General features: G+C 43.7%; 1 protein-coding gene across 1 annotated transcript in view; it reads right to left on the reverse strand.

Moving 5' to 3' along the window:
* Srsf4 (serine and arginine rich splicing factor 4) overlaps positions 1-17,705 on the reverse strand; it is a 25,074-nt gene extending 7,369 nt beyond the window's left edge. The window contains exons 1-2 of the mRNA XM_005353139.3: positions 17,556-17,705; positions 97-239 (exon numbers count right to left, since the gene is read on the reverse strand). Coding sequence (XP_005353196.1) covers positions 97-239; positions 17,556-17,662 — 250 coding nt within the window. The 5' untranslated portion in view covers positions 17,663-17,705. The remainder of the gene's footprint in view (positions 1-96; positions 240-17,555) is intronic.
* Between the last annotated feature and the right edge of the window lie 3,094 nt (positions 17,706-20,799).

Genomic DNA, 20,799 nt, shown 5'->3' on the forward strand with positions numbered 1-20,799 from the left:
TTAAATATCAGTACTTTTAAATAAAACATTACTTTAAAAATTAGCATCTATAACAAAGGCATGTAACCGATAAAAATATGTCCTTCAAATGCTTACTGCGTCCAGAACCGTAACTGCCATCCCGGCGTGGGCCTCGAGCATGCTCAACAATGACTCGTTCACCACAGAGGTCTTTGCCATTCAGCTCATAAACAGCATCATCTGCATCACGCAGATCATCAAACTCCACAAAACCATACCTACAAGAGAGCAAACAAAACCTGGTCAGCACCACTGGCAACCAGCTCCATTAACATGTCAGAAAATCAATGAAGTTCATGCTTAGCACAGGCTGGGGGTTGCAAACTAAGGGCCAAGTTTCTCTTTGTGTAGAACCACCTTGTTTTGTGCCAACAGGCAACTGCAAGAGTCAAAGGCTGTGAAAAGTCTAGCAGGAAGCATCAGCAAATGCTTTCAAGGGCTGCTTGGTTTAAGGAATCAAAACTCTGCACTTCCTGGGACTCGATCTGTGATATTTTAAACACCACATGAAAACTCACCCTCTGGCAGTTTTACATGTGTACCTTAGGTGCAGCTGGGCCTCCACTGATGCACTGTTTTATTAACTGCTAAATCATGTTCAAAGTATAAAAGCAGGTAAAAGTCACATTATCTTGTCTCTTTTGCCAAAGATTTTTTTTTGAGAGTTCCTGTTTTCTACCTAAACAAATCAGTCACAAATGAATGAACTGTTCTAGAAATTACTGGAGAAAACACCTGGAGTTGCTTACTTCCCCATGGGATTCCAAGTTCATTTCCATGGTGTTTGGAGATAGGCTGGAACTGTTTACACACCATTGTATAAGAGCCTATATACTGTATTACTAGATACTTTTGAGAAAAGAGATATGGTTGGTGGTTTAATACATATAGGGTAAACTGCCCCCCAAATCCTGTTAATGCCTACTACAGACTATAATTTGTTAAGCAAAGTACAGAATCTGTAAAATACTTACAAGCAAGGTTAAACTCTCTTGAATGAAGATTTAGTTTGGTCTATGAAAGACCTGCTTTGTGAATACTGTCTGTATTTAAAAACCGAAGTCATCCTTCAGATCCTGCCCAGTCACAAAGGAGTTACAAGCCAGTTCTTTAGATTCTTGCAAGCTGTGCACAGTGCAAACAGTGTTTGTTCTTCTTTAAACACAGTGACACTGGACACAGGCCACAAGACTTGCCAGGAGCAACAAAAATCTCAGGATTATTTTTTCTGTGGGGGCAGGTAGGGTTTCACTGTGGAACCCTGGCTGGCCCTGAACTAAGTAGCTCTCCCCCTCCCCGTGTGTGGATTACAGGTGTGTACCACTGTGTCTACCTAGTCCAGTTTCTTAAGTTGGTGATCTATTAGTTAAAATGTCAAATTAGAATGCAAAATTGCTGAAATTTACTAAAGAGTTCTTTCCAAACAAATCTCTCAAGGTGACAAGGTCCAGGACAAGCTTTAGAGAGTTAATTTTTTAAAATTACAATAAAAAAGTGTGCACCATGGCTCCTGCGTGTAGGTCAGAGGACAACTTGTGGGAGTTGAGCCTCTTCTTTCACCACATGGGTCCTAAGAATTGAACTTAGGTAGTCGGCCTTGGCAGAAAGCACATTTATCCACTGAGCCTGGTGGTCCCCTTTTGTTTTAGAGGGTCCTTTATACTAAAATGTCTAAGTGGCATTCAAACTTTAAGAAAAAAAACCTCCATTAAAAAAAAAGAAACAAAAATAAGAGACACCTACATACTTAACAGGAAGTGTTTTCACCTGCTTATGTAGCTCTGTGGAATCTTTGAAACAGGCTTCCACAGGCTGGAATTAAGAGTACAATAATAATAATGGTCTTAAACAAACATGCTGTTGCATTTGTCAAGGCAAATAAAAGAAAGCTTTCAAAACTACTAGTCACTAAAAACCCTTAAGGGACACTATACTGCAGCTGCCTTTCCCCTTCTAGGTAAGATGAGTCAATAGGAAAGTGATTAATAGATAATTTGTTTGTTTTTATGAGACCAGGTCTTGCTATAGCCCTAGCTGGCCTCGAATTCATAGAGAACCACCTGCCTCTGTCTCCAGTGCTGGGATTAAAGGTGTGTGCCACCATTCCTGGCAAGGTAAAGTTTTTCAAAAAGCAAATTTAAAAAAAAAAAAAAACAACAAATCCAAACACTACTTTACTTTGGCTTGGTTTAGGATCTTTTGGAGATCATAAAATACCAAAAAGATCCAAGTATGGTCCTTTCTCTAACTGTGCAGACCAGTCCTGGACCAGCTCTGGTCTCCTCTGCTCATGGTATCACTGTCCTTGGCACCAGGTGACAAGCAGAGACCAAGTAGAAAGATAGGCAAGAACACTTGTCATGGGCATGACGAAATGGCTTTCTCTCTTTAAAAGGTATCCCCTGGCTCAGCACCCGCCAATGATCAGAAGAGAATTAATGTGAGGTCACAACAGCACCGACTGCTAAAGACTAAACAAATCAATTACAGGAAAATCAAAAAATATTTTCCCCAAACACTTAGGGTTTATATTACAGATCACAGAATCACAAACCCAAGACCCTAAGTCCTGCAGGGCAAATGAGGCAAGAATCCCAGCAGCTGTGGGCCCAGTGAGGCTTCAGCTTAGACTCCTATGTGATGCTGTTCTCAGCAGAGACCACCCCATTCTATGGCTTACATGCAGAGCTCATGTGACCTTTCAGGAAAGCAGTGACAGCCTACTTAGGGGAGGCAAAGTCATTTAAACATAAATCAATGCTCAGATAGACCAATCTCTATCACTGAGGCTGAAGCAAGACACAGGGACAATTTATACTGCCAAAGGAAATTGTTCCTGTTTTACTTCTAAAAACTCCACAGGGGGTCATTTAGTAGCCTTTATGGGGGTACTTATTCAAATAGTTGACTTAAGGTCCAATTTATTTCACAAGAAAGCTTTGGTGACTCCTCTGTGAAAAGCTTAAAAATCTATTTGGAGCATTTTAATGGCAAAGTCCAGATCAAAGATCAAACCAGACATTAGACTGTCACTTCTCTATGCCAATGGCATGCTGGATGGAGCTGAAATCACAAAAATACTATAGAGGAAAAAAAAAGGAGAAATGGGGAATTCTGGATCTGAGGATGGATCAAACATTAAGTCAGTATATTTCTACCAAAATGCTGTCCACTCAGCTTTGCTTTCTGTGAGCAGGTCCAGTGAATGGCCCCCCCAAGGAGGCAGCAGCCCGGGTAAGTAATACAATGTATTCATCAAACAACCTCTTAAACAATGTGACTTTAATTAATATTCATAGCACTCAAGAGTCAGGTACCAGTAAACCTAGCTTCACAAATGAGAAACCGAGGCACAAAAGTTAAAGAACTCTCTCATTAAGAACTCAGCAGGGCTTTTGTGCAGAGCTTTGACTCACAACTATATTAAGATGGTCAGCAAGCCCTGGACTGGCTGTAGGCCCAGTTCTGTAAGGAACAAACTTTACAGCAAACTTGTTTGTGCCTAATCACCAAGGAAGAGTATATGCTACATACAACTAAGGTTTAGTAGCCTTTATGGGGCTACTTATTCAAATAGTTGGCTTAACATCAAAAGTATACTAAATGAGTGGATAATTTAAACTTTCAAAATTGGGCAAAAGTCTAGACCAAGAGAGAATAACACCAGAGTCAGGGATAAATTTAACATTTTATTATCTAAGATGTCTTTTAAAACTGTGGGTCCCAAATTAGTTTTAAAAAACTTAGCAGCCCTTCAGCTAAATTTTCATATCTTCAAAAAGAAAATCTAATATCAGATTCTTCAAAAACCAACCTGCACCCTTCTTTAAATCTCCCCCCCCCCCGCTTTTGGAGACAGGGTTTCTCTATGTAGCCCTGGCTATCCTGGAGTTCAGACATCCACCTGCCTCTCTGCCTCTTGAGTGCTGGGATTAATGGCATGTATAAATAACCACTGCATGGCTAATAAATGTATTTTTAAAATTAAATATTGACATGAACACCACCTATTTTGTTCTTCATACCAAGTAACACGAAACTGACCTATTCTCAAAAAACCATCAATGTTCTTCTTGGAATTTCCTGTCCAGGTATGGAGGGATTCTGAGGCATATATGTGACTTTATCACATGACAAAGCACCTGGTGGGACCTGTAAGTCTCACAAAACACGACTTGGACAGATAAATTTCTCTAACTATAAACCTGCTGCTGCTGCATTAAGAACATTGCTAAAGAAATTTTAGCATGAGACTGATGAGTGTGAGGGGACTGGGGAGAAGGAATTTAAGTGCCGGCTCTATCTTGCAGACTGATTAAAAACTCATATCTCAACTTCCTCTAGGGTGGCAGCTTTTCATGCTTTCCTCATGCTATGTGTAAGCACTACCACACGCACAACACTTCAATTAAACACAAAATTTTCCTTCAGTGATTCTCTATTGCTTCTTTGCCAAAGTGTTTCCCATGGCCTTGGCATATCCTGACAAATACAGTCAAAAGAATGAGGGGGAAGGGAAAGCTAGTATGACTTTCTCCTTATGGAGCCTTATGATTCTGAAACAAGTCCAGTGGGTACCTGGAGAGCATAAAGCAAAGCCATGTTGCACCCACGGCTGCTCGGATTTTGGTCCATTCTCACCCCTGCAATGAATGCTCTAGTCTTCCTCATGCACAGCTAGATGTACTGCTCAGTTATTGGTCAAACTGAAAAAGTACAACTGGAATGACATATTGATTTCAATACAAGGTCTCTTAAGCTATCCATTTTAGAAATGCTCGTCACATTTCTTGCAAGAGTTATCATTATCACCCAAATTCACAATGCTGCCAAGCAGGCTTTCTCTGACCCCAGTACTTGTAAATACCAAACAAAGGCCCTGAACACCACAAGGTTTGCATTTTCCTTTATGTTTCACCGAAGAGGATGCCACTTATGTCACCCTCTTCAGAATAGTTTATTTAGGGTTGTCTGTCCTCCAAACACCCTCACTCATCAGAGACTGGAGTACAGGCCTAGGGGAGAAATGATAAGCACAGCTGGCCTGGAGATGAGCTACTCAATGACTAATCAGGTTTGACTAGGGGGTGCTGCCGGGGAGTGGATACAAGGAGCAGGGAAAGCAAGCCTCCATGCGACTGCAGACACCCACCAACACTGCTTACCGAGGAGCATGCCTCGGATGGTCTCTCAATAAGGAAATGTGCCCCTTTCCAAAGTGGATCTCTGCTCACCTTTGTCCTAAAACTGTGCCACATGCTTTTCTTTGTATGTGGACAAGACAGTCCTCAGCCAACCATCAGCAGGATGTGAGTTTTGCTTTCCCAATGTGGTGAGCCATTCCCACATTCACTCATTTTCCTTGTAAGAACCGAACCTCTCCATGGCTGGTCAGGATTAGGGATGTTGCTGTAGCCAAGGAAAAATTTTCATCTGTTGAAGTTAACCCACAGGGTGGCTTGAACCCTCAATCTAGAGCCAGTAGCACTGTATTTTGAGGGCAGAGCCCATAAATCTGCCCTGAAAGAAATGGTATTCAGTGAACAGGAATCAAACAGCTTTTTTTTCCAAAGCACTCAGTTGATCCTAGGCTTCAGCCAACTTGGGTCTTAAGAAGTGGAAAGGGCACACTGACAGGAAAGACTAATTCTTGACAGCTGCATCAAGTGCACGGAAACCTGTAGAACAAAGACAGTTCTACAGCCAACTCTTGTGGTCAGGTGAGGCCAACTTGGAGAGGCTGTGAATGAGAACAGTGTAACTGTAACTGCCCTGACTCCACAGGTCTGCAACATTTCAGGGCACCAGCAGCCAGGCCCTTCCAGCATATTAACCAGTGTCACATTTACTGCTTAGCATCAGTAGTCATGGGTGTGAGCTGACTTCCAGTGACTGAGGGAGTTTACAACCCATAGTGGCAAGCTGCTGCTCCAGGAGCAGGCTCCTGAGACCCTTTCCTATTCTGAGACAGGAAGGAGGCTGCTCTTGGCTTTCTGCCCTCCCTTTCTTTAGTCTCAGAGGAGGGAGGGCCATCAAGGCCATCCAGAGAAGGTGGAAGACTTACCCGTGCTCACTCAGTGGCAGAGCTGGGGTGCGACTTCAGGGCTCACCATTACCCAGCCTGGGGCTCTTTCACGTCGGCAAACTGGCAGTTCCCGCACACCAAGAGCTCTCTGATTAGAGCTAGTGTGGATTCCTGGTCTGCAAACGGTTGGCCACAGCTCAGTCTGCACTTGATCTTTCCCCACCTTCAAAGAAGAAAACCTACCTCATGATTTCTCTCTTCCAGAGCCCCTGATCACCTGATTCACTCCCAAAAACCTTGTAATCATTTCTGACTATTCTCCTTTGGTTATCCACTGCATCTACTGTCAAGTTCACTAGCTTTCTTACTGCGCTGGGTCCTTGGGACTGTTTGTGTCTGATCACAATTGCAGACAATAGCTATTTTCACTCAGGCAACTTGTCTCTTTTGTTGTAGTGGGAAAAGCCAGCAGCGAAATTACTCTGTTGCTTAGAAGTCTATGCCTCCTAATATCTTTATGTACTTCTAAACACTCTGAGTACACAAGCTGAATCCTTTCAACCTTGTTCATGGCTGAGAAGCACCTCCTTCAGGAAGCCCCAGAACCTTGCATGCCTGATGCTCATCCAGCCATTTCTCTAGCGCGTCCGTCAGTTTTTTGTCTTATAAGGCAATGCTTTTCTTTCCAAGCCCTGTTTCTTTTGGTTTGTGTTATCTCATCAATTATAAGGGCTTTCACATAATAAAGGCTAGCACCTATTGGGTATTTAGCACAGTGCTTGGCTCATAATAAAGACATATTTTTATTGTCTGTAATATTTCATTTGTAACTCATAATAAAGGCTAAGAGTGAATTATTATTTTCACTCATGATGAGATAACTAGGCAAGGAGAGGTCAGGCAGCTTGTTCATGGTCAGGGAGCATTTAAGTGGTGGAGCTGGAGGTGAACCCAGGCTCAGGACTCTTAAATCCCAGCTTTAAGACACAGATCCCAAAGCCTTTGAAAGGCTTTTTTTGTTCCCCACAGTCCCCAAGAAAATCTTTTCTATTTAATAAGCACTGCTGCTTGACTTAACCATAATCTAACCTCAGATAAGCCAGGTGGTAGCAGTTTTTTGGTACAGCAGGGTGAAGTCTCCAGAGAAAAAGGACATTGGTCTTGGGGTAGGGTGAAGCACTCTAAGCTGGGGCATGAGACAACCGGGTTACTTTCACTCTTGTCTTTTGGTTCCCATTAGCCAGTGTCAGCCATCTGGTCCTTCCGAAAACATGTGTGGGTTCAGAACATAACAGACTAGAAGAATAGAGGAAAAATAAGATTATTCTGTGCAATCTCCATTCTGGAGGTCCCGCATCAACCCCTGCAGTCTGTCTTTGCTTCCAAGGATCAGCAAAAATTAGATAAGGATAAAGGTACTTGGACCTAGCTGTGGTGACATGAGTGATCACCAGAGACATTACTTAAAGATACATTTAATTAGTTTTGCAAAGGAATGGTGATTGGGACCAAAATATTTGTATATTTATGCATGAATATTAGGAGAAAATAAATGAGCCAGAAGTCAGTATTAGGTTTACAGACTTCCAAATAGAACAAAATAGTAGCAATGGATGATACATCTAAGACCTGATTTAATTTTAATTCCAAGCTACTCCACCCCATCAGGACGTTTTCTTCAAATTCCTTTGTAATATTAACCAACTCCTATTTTTCTAGATCTTGCTAAGTGTCAAGCATTACAGGAAGCACTCGTTGCTTTACTCACCCTTCCCAATTCTGAGGTCTATTGCTATCTCCCAGACAGAGAATTAAGACCTGGGTCTCTGACTAAGGCTATTCAAAATTCTCAGACTCTTCAAACTCTGATCCTAACCTAAATCCTACACCCATCAGGCTCTGCTACCTCCCAGACCAAAAGAAAGCAGTTCTTAACAAGAGAATCTGAAGGGGGAAAAAAAAAAAAACAACAAAAACAACCCCCCTCCCCCCCAAAAAACCCCAGGGGCTCAAGGAGCACAGGCCTGAGAAGACAAATGCCCACATGTTGAGCACAGTGAAGGCAGAGATGCCAACCCTGTAACTGTGTGAACACTATTCAGTTGTAAATGTCTCCTACTAAGCCATTAGTGGAAACAAAAATAACTATAAAAGTTTCAACAGTTTGAAGGCTCTGATCTCATCAATGGATTAATCCAATGAGCTAGCTAATAATCGGATGGACTTATTAGGGAGTAGTGGAAACTTTAGTGGGTTTGGCCTAGTTGGAGGACATGGATCATAGTATGTATTTGGAGAATATATAGGCCCTTTCTTGTTTCTCTGTCTCTTGGTCATCACAAGGTGAACGTCTTTACCGCCACAGGTTCCAATTGACATTCTCCTTAACAAAGGTCCATAGCCAAGGAACCAGCTGAGCATGGACTGAAACTTCTAGTATGGTGAATTAAAACATATCTTTCTCCTTTTAAGTTCATTTGCTTGGGTATATAGTTACAATAACTAACATGGAGTAAATCGTTTGATGACAAAAAAAGAAAAAAAAAAACTAACGAAAAGTAGCTAAATTCAAGTCTCCAGGTTTGCTTTGATTTTTAGCTGGAGACTGAACCCAGAGACTTAGGCTTGCTAGGCAAATATTCCATCACTGAGTTAAATCCCCAACCCAAGCCTGGGGTTTAAGCCACCAGGAATCTCTAAAGGAATATTTACGTACCGAGGTGAGAAAAATAGAAACAGTCATTATAAAAAACTAAATAAAACTTACTCTAGAGTAAGTAGATAATCCACCTGCCTCTGCTTCCTGAGTGCCAGGATTAAAGGTGTGCCCTATCACCTCCCTTGAAACAACATTGTTAAAGAGCTAAGTGCACTAAGCCGCTTCACTGCCCCTACCATATTCTTAGCCTAGGAAATGGGACGCTTAGAAAGCAACACATTTGTAAATAATCTGTGGATCAAACTATACTAACCATAACCTCCTTGCCATTATTAAATAGTTAAAGTCAAAAAGCTGCTTTCCTTAAAGGAGTATGAGGCAGCTAGGGTCCAAAATTACACCCGTGTCTCTTTTTCAATCTTCTGACACTTAAAGTGCCTCACACTAAAGTTCACGAAGCTCAAACCACAAACTACAAACAAGTTTACTGGCCTCATTACTATTATTACCAGTTCAGAACACATCTCTTAGGACACAAAATGACATGCACCACCATGTCCATTATGCCCCATCACCAAAACAAGGACACACTCCACAACAGTGCTACCCAAATCTACACAGAAAGCAAGCGGTTCATCCTCTCAGCACACTGGAACAGACTGTTTAAACTCACAAAGCTTCTGCCTCTGGGAGCATCTTAGCTGTTCACAGATCCTTCCTAATTGGCCCTCGGTAGCTGTCTATTCTTTTTCCCTTCAATTGTGTTAAAGATGCTAATGCCATTTCTTGGAGATACATTTCCCCCAAACTGGCCATTTCATTATTTTAAGAAAAATTTCAAGTTCTTTTAGATCTGCTGCTTCACTGCACATGAAGCCTGTCGAGTCTTGACCATCTGGTCAGGCTGCTTTCAAAGTTCCCCTCAGTCCCCCTCTTCTCTCTAGTTCTTGGAGGTCTCTTCTGGCAATAGCTGCCATGTCTGGCATTAGCTATCACCTCTAGCCTGGGATTTCACCTCAGCCCAGAAAAGTTATCCAGGGCCTTGCCTTAAAATCTGGCTATGTAAATCCAGAGCACAATCCCTTCACTTAAAGGATATTCTAAGAACAGAGGCTGCAGGAATGGCAAAACACTGAAATATGCGCTGATCCTGACACACATCCTACCCCAGGTGTCATGACAGAAAAGCCTGAAGGTTAACCTAGCACTCCCCATCCATTCTCTGCCCAAGGCCAACACTCTAAGTACAGTCTGTCTCACTTTAGGTTCTTTGGCTTATTAGAAGCCTCTAAAAGACTACAGGGTGAACAGGTCAGAGGACCCACATTACCCCTTCAGGCAGGAAAGGAACAACAGTAGAGAAGCCTGACTGTCACAGTAATGCCATAGCTAGCATGTGAATAAAAATGATCTGCAGTTTCTAGAGCTTTCAAAAATTCATTCTGCAATCTTGGCCTGTCAATCACATGCCTCAGTTTCTATAGTAGCACAGACCAGGGATACCACTTATTTATAAAGTGCTTTGATACAGTCAATTGAAATAGAAACTATACAGCTGGTGAGATGGAACAGTGGATAAAGGCATCTTTCACCAAGTCTGACACACAAGGTGGAAGGAGAGAACTGACTCCCAAAAGTTTTCCTGTGATCTCCACACACGTGCTGTGGCATGCCACACCCCCACAAATGGACTTAGAGAGAGAGAGACTATACTAATGCAAGTTGTTAATGTTTTCTACTGCTTAAGAGCTCAGTGTTAGCTCACACATTTACAAGTACCATTCCTGATATCTCTTTAGGTATGTGGAGCACTTTTTGGAATACCTGGAATCATTCCAAATCTCCAGGAACCCAAACCACGTATATTCCCTGTCTACATCCTGTGCTCTAAGAAGAGCTATCTCACACAGCCTTCTCACTTGAGCGGTCATCCCAATGAGAAAAGGGGGAACAATATACTAAATGAAGAATGGAATTTCAACATGTCTTGACCAAATAATTACACGTCTCGTTTATTCATAACACAAATCAGGAGTCTGGCAGCCAAGAAGAGAGAACTGAAGCGGGGTAATTTATGTTAGAAATATTTAGATATAATTTAAAGTATAGTCTTGTTTGATATTGATTTCTCAAAAAAATTTAAATCTCTCATGTTATGGGAAAAGAAGTAACGTAGGATCGATAGCATCTGTAATAGTTATAAGACTACCAAAACAATGACTATTACTTCATTTGGGATTCTGTCCTGTCCTTTTCTTTTTGTAAGAACAAGGTCTCACGCGGTCTGGGCTGTCCTCAAACTCCGAGTAGTCAGACACTTTGCTGTACTCTCTCTGACCTGTGGCTTCCACCTCTCAAGTGCATTACAGCCAAATGCTACCACACCTGGCTGAATTTGTTGTTTATTGAAACTGAATTTTTTCCCTTTCCTTTTCTTTCTTTCTGAGACAGGACTAATTACATCGCCCAGACTGGCCACCTGAATAGCTGGGACTATCTATCAGAAGACACCACCACACCGAGTTTCAAGCAGCAAAGACGTTAATAGCATGGCTCAATGCCAGTGAGGTAGCCACGATGTGTGCATTCTTAGCTTCTGCTGGTGTTCTTGTAACTGGTGTGGTTCTTTCTGTTTTTGAGATAGGGTCTTACTATGTGGTCCTGGCTGGCCTGGAACTCACAGAGATTTATTTGCCTCTGCCTATTGGGATTAAATATGCACCACCATGCATTAATTGTGTGCTCATTTCTGCTGGGACTAATGAATTCTGTTCCATGAAATATGTCAAGACAAAATGCAAAAAAGGTTTTCATGCATGATATCCAACACAGGGTTATTAACTACAGCTGGAATTAGGAGACAATCTAGGGAAAAATTTAGGCAAAGCACAACTCAGCTAGACAAGGAATTTTAGGCAACCAACAGTGAAGATTCCAATATAATAAGAAAATTACACCATACAAAAAGTAGCACACGGGGCTGGAGAGATGGCTCAGTGGTTAAGAGCACTGTCTGCTCTTCCAGAGGTCCTGAGTTCAATTCCCAGCAACCACATGGTGGCTCCAAACCATCTGTAATGAGATCTGGCGCCCTCCTCTGGTGTGTGGGTATACGTGGAGGCCGAAAGTTGAAATAAATCTTAAAAAAAAAAAAAGTAGCACACAAGACATGGGGCTATACCTCAGTTGGACTGTCTGCTTAGCATGCTTGAAGCTCTGGGTTTGATACTTGGCATAAAATGGGTAAGGTGGCCCATATCCAGAATCCCAGCACTTGGGAGGGAGAGGGCAGGATTATCAGAAGGTCAAGGTTGGGCTATTATAGTGGGTTTAAGGCCAGTTTTGGCAACAAGAGACTGTAGTCCAGATTGGCCCTGAACACATGATCATTTTGACTCAGCCCCCTAAATGTTAGGATTACCATAATATATCATCAGAAAACATCAAAAGACCTATACTATCCCCTTTCTGTTTTTTTCCCCCCTTTCATCTTTTTTGAGACAGGGTTTCTCTGTGTTTAACAGCTCTGGCTGTCCCGGAACTTGCTTTGTAGAGATCAAACTAGCCTTGAACTCACAGAATCCACCTGCTTCTGCATCCCAAGTGCTGTGATTAAAGGCATGTACCACCACTGCCTAACTTCTTTTCTGGTTTTTACACTGTCTGAATTATCTACAAACTGCACATAATCTCTAAGTCAAAAGTTACTTTGTAAAATTCTTAACTCTGGTAGGCTAAATGAAAAAAAAAATCACAGTTTATTGAAAATTCAGAAAACAAAGAGTTCTTAAACAAGGGAAGTAAAAATATTATTTGGGGCTGGAGAGATGGCTCAACAGTTACTAACACTTTGGCTGTTTTACCGGAGGACCTAGGTTCAGTTCCAAGCACCCACATGGTGGCTCACAACTGTCTCCATTTCCAGGAGACCTTGTCTATTCTGGCATCAGACCCATGCTGCACAGGCACACATGTAGGGAAAACACCAGCACACATAAAATTAAATAAAATAAAACCTATTAGTTTGGAAACCAAGGGCTACCAGAAAATATAAAAATGCACCCCCAAATCCTAAAAATGTGCAAAAAGTTTTACATAAAAACATTTTCCAGTGCCACATATGCATAAAATAGCGAAAAATTAAAAAAACAATCCAAATGTCAGTTCTAACTTAGTTTTAAATGCAAACCCTAAAACGAATTCATATACAGCAAATCTATATAATCATTATAAAGTCGAACTGCAGAGGCTGGAGGTGTGGCTCAGCAGTAGAGTGATTTGCCTACCATGCATGGAGCCTGGAGTTGGATCCTTAGCACAACACATCATACAAGGCAGGTTGTTGAACTTAGAGAATATTCAAAGACAGACCAGGCTTTTAGGAAAACAGGCAATAACGTGTCACATGACCCTAAGTTGGTTGAAAAAGGAAAAAAAAAGGGGGGAAAGAGAGACAAGGAATATATGTATGCATAGATGTATAGCTGGGCATAGTGGTGGATCTCTTCTAGTTTGAGGCCAACCAGGTTTACTCAGTGAGACCCTCTCTCAAAAAACAAAACAGCCACCACAACAAAAAAACCCAAAAAAATTAAAGAAAGAAGGAAATGTATGTGTGAAAGATGTAGATGTGACAAAAATTCAGACTATGTGCCCCAAATGCAAACAGAATCATCTCTGGATGACCTTTTGCCCTCCTTCCAATATTAGAAGTTAAGCAATGTAGAACTGTCATAATGGGAAGTATGTTGTATTTTGAAGAAAAAGTAAATTATGATTAATTCCTAACCAGACTCAAATGACTGAGAGACACAGTTCAAGTGGCACACTACTTTTAAGGCTGGAGGATGATTTTAAATTAGTGGGACTTTGTTAGGGAACGTATAGCTTTGTGCCATCACTAACAGCAAAGCATTTACCTGCTATTTGGCAGTGCTCAACTCATCAGAAATCTATAACCCGTAACGTTAGCTTAACTAGACCTCCTTCACTCTCCCTCTAAAGAGCAAGCTCCTGGGAAGGCTTCAGTCCATGGAGAAAATGCATGGATTCCTCTCAGCAAATAAGGCCCAGTGGCACTTGATTAGGATAGGGAAACACAACAGGGACCTAACTCACTGCAAGAGTTTTAAAACACACACACCAAGCTTCATACTACTCTAATTTTAAACAAAGGTAAAGACAAACCTACCCAGTAGAATGAAATGAAAACAAGAAAACCAAGCACCAATCCAAAGTTTTCTATCGAAACTCTAGCCGTCTACCATTTCACTGTCACATCAAACACAGCTCCGGCATTTCCAGCTCACTTTCCCTTGAGTGCTTGAACTTAGGACTTTAGCCAGCTAGCTAAAGAAAGAAAACCTCAATGATTTGGAAACCTATTCTTCTCGTTCCTAAGCAGGTAAATCAAATCACCTAAGGATGTATTAAGTTTTACTCAAAACTAAAGGATCTGTGACTGAAACTACAAGATGTCTGTGGCAGGAGAGAAAATTTTGTACATAAAAACAAAAGTCTAGATATTACAACGAAGTGATTTACTGCTAAAAAAGAAACTCCATACTACATGTAATCAAACTCAATAAAAGCCACCATAAAAGCTGAAGGGATAGGAAAAGGTACTAGTAGTTTTGTCTCTTTGAGACACTCCCAGAATTCAGTCTTGATCCACTCTTGCCCATAGTGGCACCAGGTGGTCTCTGAGGCAGGTAGGCATAAGGTCAACATGGCCCCAGGGAGATTTGCATCACACCTGCAATCCCAGGAAGAACCATCTGTCTCCAAGTTCTCTAAAACAGAGGCAGGTTGCCTGGCGCAAGGAAACACTGAGGTGCTTGTATACACAAAATCCTCTCCTGAATAGTAAATCTATTTTGAAGTAGAAACTATGTTACCCCGTTACCTAATTCTCAACTTTACAATCCATCTGCCAACACCTACAGGATATCTCACCTTAACAAATGTGAACGAACTCTCTAGCAATTCTTTACAGTCCTATTAATCCAAAACCTGTTCTAGAGTTTAATCCAGAAGTGTTCAGACACTTCCCTGTAAGGAAGTCCACCACTGCCCCAGGCTGAACTATGAACTCACACCCATAGCTACATCTCCTCCTATTCCACTTCCTTCAGCCTCCCCAGAATCTCTAACACATTGTCGTCCTCTTCCCTCAAGTTATTTTCTTCTGTAATGATCCGAGTGATGCTAGGTCATACTGTATGGAATTAAGATGTCTGTCACACTTGTCTTTAAATCTCAGAAATACTTTGCACTCCTTAACTCAACCTTGATCTATAAGGATGGATTTCGTGCACATCATCCATCATTCGGTATATAAGAATGAGAATTCCTAAAGCACCCAGGCAGTGAGTGTCTGTCCGTCGAGCACTCCCCTGAATTGTTCCATGCTTCCCTCAAAACCTTTGAATTCTATTCATGATTTAAAATTTAGTGTAACTTTTTTAAAAAATCTTTTTTATTTTTATATTTATCTTTTAAAATTTATTTTTATGTGTATGGATGGTCTGTTATATGTCTGTGCACTGCAAGGCCTGCCTAGTTAGTGCTCAAGGAAACCAGAGGAGTAAAATTCCCATGAACTGGAGTGCCAGTTGTGAGTGCTATATGGGTGTTGAGAAGTGAACCCAGGTCCTCTGGGAAGACAGCCAGCGCTCCTAACCATGGAGCCGTCACTCCAACCCCCTAGTGAAAACTCTTAATAGCTGTTTCGGGTTTGGTGTTACTTTCTAGATCCTCATGAGGTTTGATCCAGCTAGAAGGTATCATTCAAATGGTCCTTACCAGACCACCTTTCCACCAATTAAAACATGTGTTTCTGGACACTTTCTTCATTTCAAGTCCTAGTAAATCCACACTTCAAAGCTCATTTTAAGAAAAATCTGTTCTGGGCTGGAGAGATGGTTCGGCGTAAAGAGCACTGGCCTGAGGTCTATTCCCAGCACCCACATGGCAGCTCACAACTGTCTGTAACTCCATTTCCAGGGGATCTGACACCACAAACAAACATGTAGGCAAAACATCAATGCACAAAACATAAAAATAAACAGTTAAAAAAGAATCAATTTCAGTAAACTATTCCACATTTTACTTGTCTGAGTTCTAACTGAGAACCAGTATTCCTTGATTCAAAATATACGACAATTAGTTTAGTCGGGAACAGAACACTTCTGCCTTACTCAATCATGAAGCACATGCGGGCATCCTTTTGGGGGTACACATCTGAATCACCCTTCAGTTTTGCCTTACTACCTTTTCCAACTCTCATCCGCACCCTGAGAAAACAGACCTCACCAAATAATACAGTTCTCAAACACTTAAGAGCTGACATGCTTCCTAATAGGACTTCAGTACAGTGTACGGCAAAGTATCAACCAAAAAAACAGGCTCAGAGTAACTAAGTCACTTGCTCAGAGAAGCGTAAACTGAGGACCCAGGATTTGACTCTCACTTATCTAACTTCCAAAACCCATGTTTCACCCAGAGTTATTCTGTCAACTTACTTGGACTGTAGGGGAAAAAAGGGGTGGGTGGGTGAGTGGGGATAATCTCTCACATGTAAGGTAAGGACCACAAAAAAAGCAATCCTCTCAACGTTGTCTAATACTTTCTGTAAGCTCACTGAACAAAATAAACTGTCTAAACCCTTTATGCGAACCCAGTAGTCTATGAACATTTCACCGAAGTCTTGTTCTCAGCAAGGAGATTCTTCTAAGTGTCAATTCAAAATCCAGACAGTCTGAGAACGTGCTGGCTCATGTGCAACTCATATTAAGGTATATTTCTTCTCAAATGTCAGTTACCACTGGTCTCAACGGACCAACGGCAAAGTCTTAGAAACCAGCCAAACAACAAAGGCAACAAAACTAAGGGCTCCTCAGGCTTACTGCCTCCAACTCCGTTCCGCTGCTTAACGCCTTTCAAGTCCGACTTAGTATTCCTCAGCTCCCAAGCAAAATATGCGGATATCTTCCCCGGGCTGCACGGCTCACCCGTTCCCCCTGAACCCAGCTGGTAGCCTCGGCTAGCCCTGGTCCGCCAAAGCAGATTAGGGCTACACGCCCAGAGAGCACGGGGGAGGCTGTTAAGCAGGCAATTTTGAGATCTGTGTCTCCACCTGCACCAGGAGTCGACGCAGACCTGGCCAGGGTGGCCACTACCCACTCAGCAAATCCTCCAACAGCAGGCATCTTCTGGCAGGTTGGAGGGACGAAACCCCAGCCTGGAAACTCTGTACGGACTCCCCCAAGATAACGAGCTAGCACTTTAATTTACTCTCGTAAAGGGAGCGGGAAAAGGCTTTCAGCGCGGCCAGACGATACTTTCGAAACTGTCACTACACTACTCAAACTAGAGGCTCCCGCCCAAAAAAAGTATGGCACACAGAAAAAGCCAGAGCTCCTGTCCCCGGAAACACGCGCCGGGAACCCTCTGGCCCGGCCAGGCGGGCTGGCGACCAGGGAGAAGGGAGCCGGAAACCTCCTCGTCTGCTCCCAGCAGCCTCAGAGCGGGAAAGGCCCACCTCTAACCAGAGACGAACCAGGCCTCGGTCCCGCGGCCCAGCGAGGGAAACCCAGGCCTCCCCGGCGCCCGGAGCCCCAGCCCAACCCGGGCCGCCGTCCCCATTATCCCGCCACCACCCCCGTCCGCGCAGGCGCAGTGGGAGCCGGGCCTACCTGCGCCCCCGAGGCGCCGCCGCCATGGCGGAGCAGAGGAGGCCTGCGGTGGCTTAGCGCCCCAGAGAGCGCTGTGCTCGCGTCGCCGCGGCCTCCCAGCCACCGCTGCGGCCCTGTCAGCCCCCCCGGCCGGGCCCTCCGCCGCCCTCCTCACCCGTTCTTCAGATCCACCTCCAGGATCTTCCCGTAGCCCTTAAAGAAGCGCTCCACATCGCGCTCCCGGGCCTGGTAGCTCAGGCGGCCGATGTACACCCGCGGCATTCCGGCGGCGGCTGGCCCCGGCCCCCCTCAGGCGGCGGCCGGCGAAAGGAAAGCGCGGCGGCGGCGGCGGTAACGGGCGGGCGGCGGGACGGACGCAGCCGAAGCCCGGCGACGTACGCGAGCACGTAGCTCGAGAACGCGCGCCCCCGCGGCCCGCACCCTCCCCCCACCCCGGGCGGAGGGGAACGGGAGGGAGCGCGCGCCCGCTTCCCGCCCGGCCAGAGCTGGGGGAAGGGCCTTCCTGGAGGCGCGCCGGCGCGGGGCGGGGCCTGGCCGGCTGAGCGACAGCTGCTGCACGTCTTCTCGCGAGCTCGGCGTGGGGTCGGCACTTCCTCCGGAAGTGTGTGCTCGGGGCGCGCCGAACGGGTGGTCCATCCTTTGTCCTTTTCCCGAGAGTGTTTCTGGGTCGGAGCGGTTTGCGGGTCAACGTTTCGGGTGGGAAGTTTGTGGATCCGTGACCTTGAGCCCATTTCCTTTTCTCTCAGGTCTCCGAGCCTCCTTTATCTTCCTTGTAGCATTGTCTTGACAGTTATGACACTAGGTACGTAAAACAGTATTCAAATAAACGATTCCTTACTATTTTGCGTTGTTGTGGACCGAACCCGCAAGTGCTCTACCTCAAGTTACATCTCAGATTATTATTTTGGATACAAGCTCTATTGCCCTGGCCGTCCTAGAACTCACTATGTAGACTAGGCTGGTCTCACAGAGGTCTGGCTGCGTCTGCCTCCCGAGTTTAATATCTTGCAGCTAGATGAGGCATGACAGGAAAGTTTTCTAACCTTTAAGAATGTAATCTATAGCCGGGCGGTGATGGCGCACGCCTTTAATCCCAGCACTCGGGAGGCAGAGGCAGGCGGATCTCTGTGAGTTCGAGACCAGCCTGGTCTACAGAGCTAGTTCCAGGACAGGCTCCAAAGCCACAGAGAAACCCTGTCTCAAAAAACAAAACAAAACAAAAAAAAAGAATGTAATCTATAGGTGTCCACTGTGCTGCCAGAGTAACCAAATGGCATGGACGTGCTTGTTCTGGGTCATAGTGAACTCAGTTTTGATTGGTTCCCTTTCAGTTTTACCCAGTCACTGATGGGTTTTGTTTCTCCACTGCATACTCAATTCAACTGATGTTCAGTGTAAAGTTTTGCCATTTTCTCTTCTGCTTCCGTAGCTTTCCTTCCCAGAAGCAGTTCCTTAAATATTTTTATTAGTGAATTTACTATACAGCTTAGGTTTTTTTTTTCAGACAAGAACTTTCTATATCAAATGGCCTTGACTTCCAGCCTGTTACAGCCTTCTAAGAATATATTTCAGGTGTCATACCTAATTTTTGGCTATTTTGAAAATAATTCCAGAATCTTATGAAATGCACTAAGGATCATTTTTGTCTCATAACCTTTATACACAGTCACTTACATAGTCACACAGGGTCCAGCCTTTGGGTTTTATAACTGCCACAATCAGTGACCATGTAGGATCTATATAGGAATATCATTAAGGACATATCTTACAGAATACTTGTCTAACCTAGTTTGATCCTCAGAAAACTAAAGGGTATGAGCATTTTCTTTATTTTGGGACAGTCTTAATATCCCAAGCTGGCCTTGAATTCACAGCAGCCTCCTGTCACAACTTCTTGCGTGCTGAAAATGCAGGCATGTGTCACCATGCCTGGTTTAGCATGTATAACTTGGTAGCTGTTGTGTCTCATGTTACCAAATATTTTGATTTCTGTCAATCCAGTGAAAGTGGTATCTTCCAGGCTATTTAATCTTTTGAAGGCGTGAACCTTTCTTCATGTCCTCTTCTAGCCTCTGAGGGCATCTGCACACACTTGGTATACACACCTTGACATATTTTCCTTGGTGTGTTTTATCCTTTGCCTAGCTCACTGTAGACTAGGAAAATCAGCAGTTTGCCAAATGAATTGCAAATATTTCACCAGTGTTTTTTGGCATTGTTATTTTGTCTGTGTTGTGTGTGTGCATGCATACGTGCACATGTGAAAATTTTAAAAAAATTTTAATTCACAATATGCATAGAGTTCAGAAGCCAGATGTCAAGTGCTAGAGCTGGAATTACAGGTGGTTGTGAGCTACCTGACTAATATGGGTGCTGGGAACACAATTCTGCTCTCCTGCAAGAGTAGTATATGCTCTTAAAGTGCCGAGCCAGCTCTCCATCCCTTTCTACTAGTTATAAGGTTTGCTTTGTACAGTAGCAATTTATCATTTGGGAAGTGGCTCAGCAGTAGAGCACCTACCCACCATGGTCAAGGCCCGCCCCCTTGCTAAACCCTTCCAGACAAGAAAAGTGATGACTGGGTGGTGGTGGAGGGAGGCAGAAGCAGGTGGACCAGGCGGATCTCTCTGAGTTCGAGGCCAGTGTGGTTTACAGAGTGAGTTCCAAGATACACAGAGAAACCTTGTCTTTAGAATTCAAAAAAAGAAAAATAGAAAAAAAAAAAGGTTGTGCAAGCACCCTTCTCCCTTTTCTGTCTTCCCCTGAGGACACAGGCACTCATCAACATTGTGGCAGACACCATGGAATTGTGGGATGGATGCTCCCAGAAGAGGACATGGAGGCAGAGCCAGGCCCCATTAAGGCTGCAGGTGTGCTCCAGCTTTGTCTTAGGAGGTTGTGGTTATTTGGGAACCTAGGGCTCCATTTACAAAGGGTGTTTAATGGGCCAGAAGGGTGACAATTATGTCCTGCCTTTGTAGAGAGGAGGAGCAAAGGAAATCATTCTTTTTGTCTGTTTTCCCTACTGGCCTCTGAAGTGTTGGCACCCATTAAATGGTCTTCAAAATTTGGCTGTGGGGTGGGGGGAGGGGGTTTGAAATTCGGAAGCTGGGGGATTTCTCCTTTTATCCTCTCCAGTGCTTCTGTCCTTGCACTGCTCGAGGATCTTTCCAGAGCCTCTGCCTTCTCAACTGTCTTTCGCCTCATTGAGTCTCCTGACCTGCTACACTGCCTGCCACCCTTTGCTGCAGCTTGGCTTAGTTCTGGGGAAATCACTTAAGATGATTAATCAGTTAAATGACAATACAAGGGGCTGAACTAAGAGGAGATTCTGAGGTAGGCAGCTGGGGGTCTGGAGGTGTGGGTGGGTCCTAGGTTCCTCTGACTTTGTGTCATTC

Source organism: Microtus ochrogaster, chromosome 10 (genome assembly GCF_000317375.1).
Source record: "Microtus ochrogaster isolate Prairie Vole_2 chromosome 10, MicOch1.0, whole genome shotgun sequence".
NCBI classification, from domain to species: Eukaryota; Metazoa; Chordata; class Mammalia; order Rodentia; family Cricetidae; genus Microtus; species Microtus ochrogaster.